At 32.6% G+C, this 16,075-nt stretch overlaps 1 protein-coding gene across 4 annotated transcripts in view; it reads right to left on the reverse strand.

Moving 5' to 3' along the window:
• Window positions 1–740: 740 nt before the first annotated feature.
• LOC129003915 (ankyrin repeat and death domain-containing protein 1A-like) overlaps window positions 741–16,075 on the reverse strand; it is a 105,103-nt gene continuing 89,768 nt past the window's right edge. Inside the window, exons 9-15 of one of the 4 annotated variants that reach the window (XR_008491659.1) lie at window positions 15,765–15,863; window positions 15,507–15,605; window positions 7,766–7,864; window positions 7,067–7,162; window positions 5,706–5,935; window positions 3,776–3,904; window positions 741–3,352 (exon numbers count right to left, since the gene is read on the reverse strand). Coding sequence is in view for 2 of the 4 variants with exons in the window: in XM_054432255.1 (XP_054288230.1) it covers window positions 3,267–3,352; window positions 3,776–3,904; window positions 5,697–5,922; window positions 7,067–7,162; window positions 7,766–7,864; window positions 15,507–15,605; window positions 15,765–15,863 (834 nt within the window). In the remaining 2 variants the exon portion in view is untranslated. Of the gene's footprint in view, window positions 3,353–3,775; window positions 3,905–5,696; window positions 5,936–7,066; window positions 7,163–7,765; window positions 7,865–15,506; window positions 15,606–15,764; window positions 15,864–16,075 lie in introns of all 4 variants that reach the window. The other 3 variants (XR_008491658.1, XM_054432256.1, XM_054432255.1) reach the window with 3 other exon arrangements.

The raw sequence follows: 16,075 nt of genomic DNA on the forward strand, positions 1-16,075 counted from the left end.
ACACGTTTAAAAAACAATAAAAATGTTAAATACCTATTGTACTGTCGGTGGTCCGTATTTAGTCAGCGAAATCCTCTTTATACCCGGGGTTGTAAATAATCGTCAAATAACACTTATACGAACACGTAAACATTAACATAAATTTGGCTAAATTAAAATACTGTATAATAAGGTATAAAACCTTATTTTATTTATATAAACGAGATCCAGAGGCTAAACATTAACATTTTTTAAATTTATTATGTCGAGGTGTTGTGTATCTGCAAAAAAAGTAAATATTCTTTATACATTCTTTTAGTTCATTCATATAATTTTTATTATTTTTTTAACTGACTTACCAATGAAATTAAATGGTGACTAATACTCTTTAGAATAAATGTTGGTTAACATTTGATATTTTGATAAGTTCTTTCAATTTTGAGAGTTTAGGCTGTAAGCCTATTACTAGTTGAACATTTGGTAGTGACCCTTTCATTTGTAGAGCCTTTTTTCAAATGAGCGTACTCTTTTTACCCTACGTCATAATAAAGTGTTAATTTAAGAACAAATGTGTATATGTACTTGTTTTATTCACACATTATCTACTGTATTAATTATGACTGTTCACTGGGTCTTCCAATGCGAATATCGGTCTTCATAAACGCTGTGCAAACAGATTCAGACTATTTTAATATCCTAAAAAGGTGAGACTGTGAAATAACAGAGTCATAAAGTCTAAGCATGGTTTATTGACAATGACAACTAGATTACCGACAGCTAAGTCTAAGCTTACATCTAATATGCTGGATCAGGACTTAGTGTAAGGCGCACCTGTAAGCAATAACCATGCACAGCTATAAAAAACCAAGCTGAAAACATCGATTTGTACATTGATATCAGAAACTACTAAAAATATCTAAACTCTACTGAGCAATTTGTTATAAATAGTATACAAATTCCATGAAACTAGGCTTCAAATGCTGTCTGGGGGAAGCAGTAAGCTGCTGATTGAAATTATTTACGTCATCCTACCAAAGTGCTAAAGACATTTGTTCGACTAAATGAAATTGAAAACAAAATGTTGAAGAATGGAAATCAAACAAATACTTTATGAAATATTCATAGTCCTATACAATCCTAGAGCTGATATGTTTTCAAATTTGTAAAAGCGTTCTACTAGTAGCCTATATTAGTTAAGTAATGAATGTGTTGGGCAAAATCTTATGTATAATTGTACAAGTTCGCACTCTTGTCAGTGGCTTTTATAGTTTTCTAAACAATAAAAAACTATTTTGCAAACGCGATCAATGGAGTAAAGGCCAAACACATACATAACTAGGGAAAATGCCCACTGAACAATGTTCTTTTTTCTAGAATAATTATGCTGTTCATTCTAAACTAAATAAGATCTTAGAGATCTAATGTTTCATTAATGTAATACAGAAGATCAAGATACACGGGAATAGCTTAAATATTTGAAGCTTCAACAAACTGCCATACATTTAGCAAATGTAATTGGAGCAAAGCTAGAAAATGAAAATCACCAAGCATGAGTGTTTGCATGAGTGGATTCTTTAAAAGTGTTTGCATCTACGTGAGGTACAAAAATAATGTTTCGATTTTATCTGTGTAATTTTGAACAAACAATATTTTATATGGCTGTAAACAATAAAAACAGATTTTTGTTACAGTTTTGTTCAATATTGTTACTAAACCCAATTTCATTTAATACCTTGTAAGCCTTTGAAAATCAGCAATTGTGCTAAACTCAATATACCGTTAGGCTGAATTTTTCTTACCAGCTTAGAACTACTGTATAATTGTAAATGACTGGAGGGAAAAATATCATTTAAGTTTTACAATTCACAACTCAATATTTTCCCAAATCTATTTAAAATTGTAAAATTTAAATCAGAAGAGAAATCATACTTGGTGAGGTTTACGTTTCTGAACAAATTAATAATTATTACAAATAAAGTTGTTTCACCTCAATATCAAAATCTGTATTGTTATTAGATAATAGTTTGTTTATATAAACCAAATATTTAACTAAGGGAACTAATCTTCATTGCAAAATATTACCCAATGCAATTAATACATATTAATACAGTTTGACCAGTTATTATTTCAAATTGTTTCTTAACACACAAGTTTAAATTACATTTAAATACAGAACTAATTTACATACTAGTTTCGTGGGTGATGTACTGTTTAAACTTTGAAATGGAGTAAACGAATTGGTGGTTGTTGAGTGTTGAAACTTGTTTTTGTTTACAAAATGTTTGAACAACTTCAAGCTTTGCTTGAAGAACACTTATACTTTTAGAAATTATATTTAACAAACCAAATGAATTAAAAATATATTTCAATGCAAGTCTTGATTTTAAACTTGAGGGTTTTAGATATTTGTCTTGTTGACTTTACTTTAATGTATTTAAAATACCTATTAAGGCTAGACTTTTAAAGCTAATCGTATTATAAATTATATGTTATAAATAATAAATTTCTCTATAGATATGTCACAAAATGCTATTATTAGTGCGACTAGCTAAACACTTTAGTACTATAAATATTATTACAGTCTTATAGATTTATATTTCTAAAGTAATCAACTATTATTCCTTAAAATCTCTATGTTTTCTACGTTTTGGTCGTGGCATCAGTCGGTGCTAAGTAACTGATTGATTGTTAGATACAAACGTAATTTAAACCGGTCATTTATAGTTAAAAAATCCTTGATGGAAGACCCAAGTTGTATTTTAAAATAGCAATAATTGATTGTTCAATCTAGGTTGTACGTATAAGTTGTGTATGACTAATAGCCAAAAATGATTCAAATCGTATCTTATACAAAATATTATAACAAAAATAGTTTCGAGAATTGTATTGAAACTAAACAAAAGGCATTGATTGTGAGCTTTACATCCTAACTAAATAATTTTTGACTAAATATTTTTTCGGCTGAATTATGGCTGTGTAAACATTTATGAAAATACATATCCCAATTTACATTTAAATTTTGTTAACACTGATGCAAAACTGAAAAATGCCTTAATACATCAAAACATTTACTCCTTACATTATCTTCAGAATCATGAGGAAGACTTTTTGGAAACATCTTGTTCCCATTAAAGAGTTAAAAACAAATAGTGACATATCTGATAACAATGATAAATGCAGCTGTAGTCTTACGTCGAGAGAGGACATCGAATAGAATAGCAAGAAATGTCGAAAGGAATTTTCAGGCGAGGTACTGCTGGGACAGTCTGGTGCCAGGGCCGCAAAAACTATAACACCGAACATCTCGTACAACATTTTGGCCCGTCCTTCTGGGGCAGGTCAATGTCTTCGTTCATCTTTTTCTTGATGGACTCTACAAAAAGGAAAAGTAAAGTAAAAACCCGTTCTTTTCTTCTGTTATGAATAGCCTAAATAGATCATATCATGACTCAAGAGGTATGGATGACGTACCGGTACAGAGTTATTCAGCCAAAACACTCAGTTATTAAAAGTGAATTTAAATACAATATGTCAATACTTTACGCTGAACGTTATTGGACCTAAAGGAAATAAAGTGTCTTCGTGTTGATTGTAAATCTCACGTTAAGGCCTGGATGCAATGTCAATACTGATAGAATAGATTAGTTAGTCATTTATGCATAAGCAAAAATGTGTATGAAAACAAGGATCAATATTCAAGATAACTAACTACATATATTTGGACTGGTAAGCATTGTTTGAGGAGCGACAGAGACTGTATATTTGATAAATCAAATATAAACAAGAAAATATTTACCTGCTAGACTCTTCTTGTTTATCGCACAAAGGCCTTCACACAGGCTTTTGACAGGATTAACCTCCTGGTTCAACCCCTCGCTCCATATCACTAACATCCTGTACGCGTGATCCTTGTGACTGTTTGGCCCTGAAAGCATTATGGGGAAGAAAAATATTTATAAAAGTATTATGCTTGTCTCAGATATTGGTTTAAAAAAGCTAGATTATTAAAATATGGGGTGTTAAATCATCTCAAATAAAAAAACAGGTTGAATATTAGCTGGGAGTGATGTATTAATTTAATATGTTAAGTGGTTGGCTGAATTTATATATTAAACGTAGTTCAAACCCGTTAATTGTGTATAATACTGGCTATGCATCACGAATCTATTGATCCATGACAAATATTTGTAAATATGAAAATATTATAGCCAGTGAATAGAATTTTAAATACTTTTCATGTATTCAATATTAATTTTAAATGTAGAACTAATAACAATTAGTGTATTAATTATGATAAACTCAAACCACAAAACACTTATATAAATTAAACTTTTGTTCTGATTTAAAATAACATAATGGACTGTATAAGAGCTTAATCATGACTCCAAAGAAAAAAAAAACTTAGTTTTCGATATCCATCGAACACTTATTAAATTGATAAAATCGTAAATAATGCACTAGTGAATTACAAAGCTCTCTACTTCAAATGTTTTCAATGGTTATAGAACTAAAAAGAGTTCAACTACATACATTGATACTACTTGAGGAAATTGGAACTGAATTGTGTTTAACAGTTAAAATAGAGAATTTCTTACGTAAAATTCCATGCGATCTTTACATACATCGTACATACGTTGGTATATTCAATCCATTAATCCGGTATGCAGTTATCAAGCCTTTGTACTTGTGTTCAATAGCCATGATCTGCTCTTCTGTATAAGGCCCACTGATGTTGGTATGGATAGGTTTATATAATCAGTAGATTAACTCACCGAACGTACCTGTGTACTGGTGCTCTATCGCCTTGATCTGCTCTTCTGTATAAGGCCCACTGATGTTGGTATGGATAGGTTTATATAATCAGTAGATTAACTCACCGAACGTACCTGTGTACTGGTGCTCTATCGCCTTGATCTGCTCTTCTGTATAAGACCCACTGATGTTGGTATGGATAGGTTTATATAATCAGTAGATTAACTCACCGAACGTACCTGTGTACTGGTGCTCTATCGCCTTGATCTGCTCTTCTGTATAAGGCCCACTGATGTTGGTATGGATAGGTTTATATAATCAGTAGATTAACTCACCGAACGTACCTGTGTACTGGTGCTCTATCGCCTTGATCTGCTCTTCTGTATAAGGCACACTGATGTTGGTATGGATAGGTTTATATAATCAGTAGATTAACTCACCGAACGTACCTGTGTACTGGTGCTCTATCGCCTTGATCTGCTCTTCTGTATAAGGCCCACTGATGTTGGTATAGATAGGTTTATATAATCAGTAGATTAACTCACCGAACGTACCTGTGTACTGGTGCTCTATCGCCTTGATCTGCTCTTCTGTATAAGACCCACTGATGTTGGTATGGATAGGTTTATATAATCAGTAGATTAACTCACCGAACGTACCTGTGTACTGGTGCTCTATCGCCTTGATCTGCTCTTCTGTATAAGGCCCACTGATGTTGGTATAGATAGGTTTATATAATCAGTAGATTAACTCACCGAACGTACCTGTGTACTGGTGCTCTATCGCCTTGATCTGCTCTTCTGTATAAGGCCCACTGATGTTGGTATGGATAGGTTTATATAATCAGTAGATTAACTCACCGAACGTACCTGTGTACTGGTGCTCTATCGCCTTGATCTGCTCTTCTGTATAAGGCCCACTGATGTTGGTATGAATAGGTTTATATAATCAGTAGATTAACTCACCGAACGTACCTGTGTACTGGTGCTCTATCGCCTTGATCTGCTCTTCCGTGAACGCCCAGTGATGCGCAAGCCTCTTCCAGTCCGCAGCGTCCAGCTGTTTGTGCGCCAACTTCCACAACACCTGTTTGAGTCTGTCGTTCGTCTCCCCTACACTCCCGCGCCCTTCCTTCTGTAGCCTCCACTTCCTCCGAGCTGCACTCTGGTGTCCTGCCTCCGCACTCTCCTCCTGCAACCCCGCACTGCCCTCAGAGTCACACTCTGGCCTGCCCTAGGCCCGAACCGCCTACACATCTTTGTGCTGAGTGTGTATGTTACAAGTGACACCAATGTTATAAAATATTCTGAGGTAAAATCTGCGTATTGTATAGTACCAAGCATAGAAGTATGTTAAAATTGGGATTTACAATCGGGAAGTTAAGTGGATGGGAAAGAACACTAAGAAAAAACAATATAGATATTTAGCAGTGACCTAATCCTCTGCAAATCATAAAACCACTTTGCTTATAGATAGTTGCATTACATTTTTGTTTACCCGATTTTTTCATGCAAACGAAGTGAAATTATAAATTAAATGTCCTCCATCGCATCCACGGTCACTAAAGCATTTGGTTGTTGTTTATTTTAATTACAGAAAATATACGGAAACCATACGTATATTAAAAATCACATGAGTATTAGAATCGTGTTCTTGCTTTTAGATTCTAGAGTTACTGTATTTGTATTTTTGAAAATTTTTTGAGGAAACTGTTGGGTTCCTTTTCATAGCAAATAACAAAATTAACTATTCTCTTGTACTGATTTAGTTGTATTTAAGCTAGAAAGAATTTTATTGCCGAAGCTTAAAAAATCTAACCAGAATAGGGCAACCTATCATTGAAGAGGTCACGTTTGAAAAAATGGTCTTCAGCGAATTGTTTGTTTCTTTTTTGAAATCTCTTTTATCTCCATAAGATTGGAAATAGGATGTAAACTACTTTTATTTTTAAAAGATGCCTCTAGCTTTAAACCACCTTGTAACGCATAAAGAGCACTCATTCTAACATTAAGTTAATTTAGTTATTAGCTATGCAGTTATTAGTTGTGCAATATGGCCTTTGTGCTAATGGTTCAAAATAAAAACTTGCTAAGGGTGATTAGGTTAACAAGTGAAACAACCAACTTCCAAAACCTGATTGCAATTATCAATGATATTTAATCACCCAATCATGCAAGTGGCATAGTCAGTAAAAAGAAGAGTTTGCTAAAAAATATCAACAAAATTACAGTGAGCAACGGTAATACAGTATGCAAACAGTATATAGCCATACTAGTATGTGTTTTGTGGTGTGGTGGTGTGCAACTCATGGTGAGTGAAGTGGTTGGATACTTACAGGCTCCGGATAGTCTAGCCGAGCCGTTCTGATGATCATGTCCACAATAGCAGTGAAGCTCCCTCTAGCAGCTATATACAGAGGTGTTCTCCCACCCTGCACAATAAATTATATTTTGTAGAAAAATAAATACGGATACTCACATTTTAAATATACATATACGTACGCAGAATCTTCATCCAGCCCCTAGGGATATTTAATATTGTAAATATCGTATAGTTTACGTGTGTCTTGAAATAAGTTTAACGCGAGACAGAACAAAACTACCTTTCCTCAACAAATATAAGAATCAAAGGAACAAGCGATTGATGTTATACTTCGCTCATACTATAGCAACCTACCAGATAGAGACATTACCCTCCCACAAACCATTCTAGCTCTGTCTAAAAGGAGTTAATTAATGTATAAAATATAAGTTTATTACTCTACCAGATTGGATACATCCAAGAGAACACAATAAGGAGGCAAATTGCTTCATAGCATCATGAAATTTACAATTAAAATTACAATTTGGTGCCAAACAACATTTTATAAACTCAGACCAAAGAGAAACTTCAATTCAGCTTAGTTGACCTTAATATTAAAGATATGGTGATTTCTTCTTTGTGGGTGTATTTATAATTCCCACACCCAGTAAAGTCAGTCAGTAAAACATTGCACTTAACTGACTTAATGAATAATACTAAAATGATTAGGTACCTGTTCCCTCTGCTCAATGTTTGCTCCAGCTGCTAGTAGAACTTTGCATATATCTGTGAAACCATGCTCTGCTGCTATATGGATAGGAGATTGCAGCCTCTAGAACACAGTTAAACTCAAAATTACAGTAAGCCAAAACAAACACTTTAATGATAGCCAGATTAAGAGATTCATTTTTTGCTAAATAGCTCTACTAGTGAAATCCTAATGTGTACAGTTGAATAAACAAAATAACCTGTAATATGATCATACAAGTTATCAGATGGATAGCTTTATTATGACTAGCTATTCCAATTTAGTAAACATAAACTTTTATCGAAAAATTACAAAGAAAACCCACGCTTCCAAACGCGGAATATATTACGCTCATAACTCAGGCCCTGCTTAATTCTACAAAGGAGAATTGTTACGACGTTACTTGCCTTTACGTCAATCAATCTCCTTTTGGTATTTGTGATAATATGAGGAGGTTAAATATTTTACAAAACCACCATATTACAGTATATTCTGAAATCACTCACCTATACAACTGAACGGAAAAGTTTCTTTTTTTTCTTCTTAGTCAGTTATCGGAAGTAAAATTAGAATTATTATCCTCATCAGGAATAATATTATATATAATTAATGACTGCTGGACGGCCTGTGAACTGAAATGGCCATTTGATCCAATTTGATCCATTATGATGAATAAAAACGTCGTCAGAAAATCTGGTGGGCCAAAATATTGCATATACGTTGAATTTAGGAGAATTAAAACGTAAACAGTAGAAATCTTTGAATTGATTTGAACTATATGAAATTGATGGGTAAAATCTTTGATAGGTATTTTCATAGTGTAATACTTGATCAGCTCTTATGTTGAATGTGTCTAGAACGATTTTCGGATTTGATTTAAGGCTATGAGTAGAACAATTCATTGTTACAACTATAACAAGGCAAGTGGAAGGTTGAAGTTAGAATTAACCAAGAAAATTAAATTTTCTGTATCTCGATTCACATTTAATTTAATTTTCAAAAGAAATCTGCAATAATAACACTATCTCAAGAAATTTTCAAAATGGGGGAGTTTGTAAAACCTAATAAGAATATAGCACATCTATGTTTTGTTAGTAAATCATATTGGACGGTTTGCAACAACTTATTGTATACAAGATGTGAGTGCGATGAATATTGATTTTTATGATGTAATTGATAATGATTGTAAAGAAAATAAATAAAGCTTTACATAGCTATTTGAATTGAAGGTTGGAGACAAAGGTATAAATCGAAAGTCTCACAAGTTTTACTGACACTGGAAAGACATTGGAAAGAGAAAGAGAAGTTTCTTCAGAGTTACATGTTTGTAACTAGTTTGACGTTACATTAACCTGTAACTTGTAGCTGTCTTTTATGTTAACAATTAAATCTAAACCTTTTCAAAAGGATTGTTTAATTTATGATGCAAATATTTGATTTGAGACTAGGTCGTTGCTTTAGTTTGAATTATGATTAATTTGGGAACATAAATCAATAACATTTTGTAGATATTTGTAAGCTTTCCAGTTTTAAAAGAATTAATATTAAATTTCTGTTTATCAACTGTATACCATTTAAATAATTTAAACTTGTATCCTATTAAATTATAGGCTAATCCGAAGCTGTAAAAAGATAAATCAGAAAGCAGGGACTTCAGGCTATGTGGATGGTCCCATGTAAGATGTCAAAACTAGCAATAATTTAAACACCCATTTGTATGATGATTATTCATACCGGAAAAGATAAATTTATCTTTATCGGAACATGAACAACACTTTGACACAATGAAGGTGTGTTATTATGTTACCACTACCCCCTACCATCAAATTACATCATATTGCAAGACTGTTCCAATACAATATCGAGTTTCATCACGCATTTGCGATGGTAGCAAACTTTATTTTTTATTGTTTTATTTAATTTCAACTCAAGAAAGGTTGGAATAAGAAATTGATTATATTGCACTATTTTTGAGAAAAAAATCATAAAACGGGAATGCTGCACGTTGTTTATCGTAATAAGCTACTTTAAAATTGCTCTCATCTTATTTTTCTATAGAAAAAATCAGCAATGACCTATGTATTTTAACTTTTTAACCTGTTTGTTACTTCAAAAGAACTTAAATGTATCGTACGTATACATAATCAACGAATTAAGAAACATTACTGAACGGGTTATAAATTTATATTTGTCTTAATATTGATTATTGATTCTAGTAAATATTGTGACTCGACAATAAATACATTAACTGGTTCAATAATATGGTTGTACCTGTTCCATCTGGAAATGGTTACTTCTCAAAATCGTTCTACAAAGGGAAAACGCACGGCTGATGTCTACGACTCCGGCTAGTTCTGTTTAACCTAGAAAAAAATACTCAACCTCTTCGACCTCGACGCATGAATTGAAAACAGTTTTTACTATTTGCGCAAAAAATAACCTGTAGAACCCAATGATTAGTGTATTCAGATGAACAATACAAGGCAAGAAATTGGATAGCCCATATAGAAAATTATATTAGTTTAAAGTGGAAAGTCAACACAATGTAGGCTGTTCAACACAAAATATAATCTTATAGAATTGCAAATGATTCATATCTTACTTAGGAGAGCATTAAAAACAGTCAAAGAAAGATATGGTCCTAAAAAATAGGTCGAAATAGAATCCATAGTTTTATATTAACGTTACCAGGAAACGACATTTCTGTTCAGTGCTTCTTAAGTTGCTATTTTATCTAAAGAATTACTATGAAAATGGGAAAATGATCCTTTGGCAAGTACTTAAAGTTGAAGTAAAATTTCTGGAGCTATATTAGCTACTTCAACAGCACCAGCTACGTTACTCTTCTAGTGTTTACGGCTACTTTGTCTTTAGATAACAACCATTACTTCAGATTATCCTCAGTTTTACTAAACGGTCAGTAACTTCAACATGGCTACGTATCTTTAACTGCAGCGGTCTTCAAGGTTTAGACATTTCTGTGATTATGTACTTACGAATTTGTATTGAATGATGTATTATGATGAATAGTTTGAATTGACTTTAATTGCTTAGCAAATCGGTAATCCGACAGCAATTTATATGTAGAAATGCCGCTTCAAATCCACGTTCACAAACTAAACCAATAAATATTTGAAATGAAATGGTTCATTGCGGTTTAAAAGTAATGACTTTTTTGGGCGAACCTACCGTAGTTCGATGCAAAAAAAACCTATGTATATTATGTAAAACCAGTAGGTATTGTTCTTTGGAATTGTTTCTTCATTTTAATTTGCGGTATGGTAGAACATTCAGTGTAACTACTTGAGTTCTTGAGTACACCCAGTGGTCTGTGACTAACTGTATGTCATCAATTAAATTAATTTTTCTGGTTAAAATGAGCTGATTTAAATATGTTAAGGAAACGTTTATTTGTTTCACTAAAATTGAGTGTTGAAATGATATATTTAACATTGACATAGTAGATATAAAAACATCTTGTCTGGCAACTTTTTGACTTTTTGTTTCAGGTTAAACAGAACTGCAAACACGAAGTTCATATTTCATCAAAATCATAGTATATTTTGAGATTTTCCATTTATAAAAATATTTATTAGTTTTTGATATTATGTCATTGGTTGGTTCCACCACAGGATTGATGATTCTGTACAGTAAGGAAGATATAGTAAAGGATTTTTGTCGCGGGGGCTAAGGTTCCATTCCGGCCAATCACCACTGGATGTTAATGTGCCAAGACCTTGAACCCAGTGGTTTAAAAGCCTTCTGAAGCTGTTGTTCCACGTAACTATAAGACATCATTTTCTTACTCGGAATGTGAGAAACCCTCTCTAATAGAATACTCCACTAAAATCAAAGCAAAAATATACTTTTTTGATATAAATTTATAATGTAAACAAATTAAATATATATATATATATATATATATATATATATTCAAGAGTATAATTGTTTATCTCCCTATTAAAAAATGGAGACCTTCCAAATAAAACTGTTTTAAACACAAGAGAGAGGTAGTCGGATGCTGCTCACAGCCTGGGGAATAATTCATCTCCCAGTTCGTATCTCAGACCCTTGGGGCACAAATACAGTTGCTCTGGCGTTTACGTTAGCTAACAAATTAATTAGAGTTTAACATTATTCTAGGTGCAACAGGAAACTTTTAAGTTACTCTTGTGAATATTTTAGCACTTAGTAAATATGCTAGCAGGTGCATCAGGCCTAGTGTTAAAATGTTGGTTGCTTGATCTGAGCGAACGCTATAAACAAAAGTGTGTTGTTTACTACAAACGTGTGCTGTAACACTTACATTTGAATACAATTCCATGATTAGTTGTAAACCTTGAAGCCTTGAAACCCTTTGAATCAAGCGTTCTGCAAATCTATTTGTTGAAAATCCCGTCACAAATTAATTGGTTAAGTTTGTAGAGGGTCGCTTTAAAACCCACCTTTACAATTAGGAAAACCTGTCTGAAAAACACTGTGGTATTTCATTAGGAAAAATAATCAATTGACATTTCCCACTTTAGGATATGCGTCATGTAAAATAGTATCATGATTCATCAAACCGTACAATGTTCCTCAGCTTAAAATCTGACAATTACAATTATAGCGAAATATCTTCACCCATGACATGCGTTTGTAATTTCAACACACAACTGGAATAACCGACAAAGATAATTAGTCATATATCATAATTTGTTCTATGTGCGCTATGTATTTCTTATTAATTTTACCAGAGCATAGAGTAAGCTATATCTTAAGAGTTTTTACATTTAGTTGCCTACATTTGTAATGGAAATTTATCCGTTGTTATTTAAAGAGATTAGATGTATAACGTTGAAGTAAAATTAAATTCATTATTAGATTATACAAGTTTCAAAGATATTAAGGTCAAATTGTGACCTACTCACAGGAGCAATATGTATGTAACAAAAACTCTATGTAACAAAAAAATCTGTTGAAAAAGAAGTTTGTTGAGAAAAGTCTCTTAAGGTTCAAGTACAACCAACAATGCACAATAAGTTTTGCTCTCTCGCGTAGTTTTGTATTGATATTTTACTAATTATTTTCACAATAAAAACAAATCTAAAGTATAAATGCAGATTATTTGATAGATCAAAGGGGTTTCAGAGTGAATTATTTCCTCACATGCCCGGAGCTTAGTCAAACTGATTCGATTTAGGAACAGTTTTCCTGATCAATCTAAATACAGATTTGAGAGAGAGTTCAACTGAAAATTTGTAAAATCACACGTGAGAAAATCAACAGAAATTAGTTCGCCTCGCCATCTCTGGAATCTCGCCATCGCTTTCTGATGGGATGTAGCATAAAGACACGAACGTTTCCCTATATTTTTTTCCTTTCGTTAAAGGTAATTTAAATGGACAGTTAAAACGAACAGAGTCTAAATAAGTTTTAAAATTCCATCTAAGAACTGCGAAATGATGAAAATTCTTGGGCCATCCGCAGAATCTTATTTATTTTAGCTATCCAATGAAAGTGTCGACTTAACTGTAACTATTATACGATTTTCAGTGTAAATGCAAGAGTTTGGTACAAGTTAACATTACAAAGCAAGCATTTACCACTTAGAGTCGGGGAGCTGAAAGTTTCCCCATAAACATAGAGAATAATTAATGTTACAGTCTCCGCTAGCGTTCTCTAGGGAATGAAAGCTCTGCTGACTTTAGGTAATGACACTGGTATTATAAATACATCCGGAATAATATAAATGACATAAAAACAATGTAAAAGTTTTACTGTCTCTGTCAAAATGTTTTAAAATTTATTAAAAATATCTGATTCCACTAGAAAATAGTTCGTTCAAACCATAACTTAATACTTATACCATCGAATAATCTATCCATGATAAAATATCTCTGATAGTCAGTATGTTTTTTATTATTTTTTCTTATAACTCAATTTTCTACAGAATCTAAAGCTAATACAGTACCTGTTCTGCTAATACCAGTAAGGACTGTTCAACTTACTTTGGTTAATGAACAAAAATACAGGCTGAATGTAAATGCGAAACACTTAATTGAGAGTGTTATTGTCGTCTAAAAGACTTGCATTTACGTGTAGTTGGTATCATGTTTACTTATACATGGGCGAGGTTCCTGAATCCGTTAACACATTGTGTGACAATGTGAGTAAGGTAGGTGAGTAAGGTCTGACATTGGATAAGTATTACGGATATATTGGGACTTTTACAGTATTTGTTGAGAAAGATGAATTTATTGTTTGTCAAACGGACCAAATATGTGTTTACATTCAGTTGTAACAATAACAGAACATTATGTGCATGTCAAAATACAGATTTTCTGTTCATACCACAAGATTGAGACCTTAGTTTCACACATGGTGACACATTCAAAACATTGAATTATGGACTAAGCTACGATACCACTCAGTACTCCAAAAAGCAAATAAAATTGAAAAAAAATATTTTTTTAAACCACTATCTTTCATTTTAATTTTATCTCTGAATTCAGGACAGTATATAGAAAATACGACTATATTTTTAAACGTCACACAAAACAGAACAAGAGGCCTTAACGAATTAGTTGTCGCGACATTAATTGGATTGATGACATTTAGAGTATTGATTATGTCAACCCATTTAATATAAGGTGACCTTTCGATAATAATGGATGTAATTTACTTAGTAGAAAATGTAATATCAATTTATGATAAAATGTTTGTCGATATCTTCCGGATCATTGGCGAAATTATGTAACCATACATTACAATTTTACTAAACCACAAATAGAGTAAGTTGATTAACTATCATAGGTTATCTTCATAGATAGGAAATAAATAAAAACGTAAAATGCCACTGCTGATGATTGAATATCAAACAATGGAAAGGAAACAGGTAAACGACGTTTCCAACTGCAAATAGAAAATTCACTAGGAAAGATTCTGGAATTCGTGCACATAACAAATCAAGAGTGATATTTAAATCACTTATAGATATATTTTAACAACTTGCAAGAAACACACGAAGCAATTAGTAATCAATTATAAGTTAACATAATTTCCAACAGAATTGCATATAGCAATTTAAAAATTGATAAAAATAACAATACAATAAATTGGTTTTAAAGAATTGGTTCAACATGTTTAAAATAAGGAATGAGGTCAACCACACGAACGATAGTAAAATCACAGAGGGACTCTCGTCAGGGGAAAACATTGTGTAGCATGAATGAGTTTTTTTCACTAACAGTACCAACATAGTTTCCCTTGAAATTCTTTCTTGAAAGTATTATACAATAACTGATAGCGATGTATATGAAAAATTGTATTTAATATCTAAGAATAATGATTTATTCTTTTCCAGATGATTGTAGGGTTTTATATTCATAAAATGGAGCTCTGACTGACTCACTCAAATATCCATACGCACTTCTGAATTGGATACGAACTGGCAAGGCAGAATGAACACTTTGTCATATTCTTTTATCTGTAAATTTGTATTCACAAACATAACCCTTCTGGTTTTATTTTCATGTAACACATTTCGCTGTTATTTATACCATTAGTTTATTGATATTCATAATCTGTATTATTTAGCTCATTATTTTGTATCTTTGAACGCAACTTTCCTTTTTCGGAAAACCAGCCTGAATCTTACTGATAAGGTCCAAAACCATAACATGTGTACATAAATTTATATAAAACACTCTTTTTGTATTTGAAATATTTTGGTTACGCAGCTCACCGCATTGAGTGCATTGAGATCTGCTCCCTTTGCAATGAGCAGCTCCACGGTTTCACAATCGTTGGCTTCGCTGGCTTGATGAAGAGGAGTGTTGCCGTTCTGAAACGTAAGTTCTATTTTAAAGGTTTTAATCACAGATAATATTGATCAGTAAATACAATGTATAAGTAACCTATTGAGCTAAAACTCAATAAGATGCACTCGAATGTCATTGTACACAAAGATATTTGTGTTCAGATTGTAAATATCACTATTTACCTTGCTCTGTTTGTCGACATCGCTGCCATACTGTAGTAGGGTGTCAATTATACCGCGACAGCCAAGACTGCTAGCAACATGCAGCGGAGTCATACCTTTCTGTAACAGGGAAATGTGCAAAAAATATGACGTTATGAGTAAAAGGGTGAACACCGATTATGACGTTACAAATTTCTGTGAGAGGAAGACTAACACCCTTTTGACCCTCCACACCATATTTTTATGATTTAAGAGTATACCGTGATAAAAGTTAAAACAATAAAGAACAATTATTATTTACGTGGACGCGGTTTGGTATTTTCAGGGTATTT

This window comes from Macrosteles quadrilineatus, unplaced genomic scaffold, assembly GCF_028750875.1.
Source record: "Macrosteles quadrilineatus isolate MER2022 unplaced genomic scaffold, UCM_ALF_1.0 Scaffold_9__3_contigs__length_116548681, whole genome shotgun sequence".
Classification (NCBI taxonomy): Eukaryota; Metazoa; Arthropoda; class Insecta; order Hemiptera; family Cicadellidae; genus Macrosteles; species Macrosteles quadrilineatus.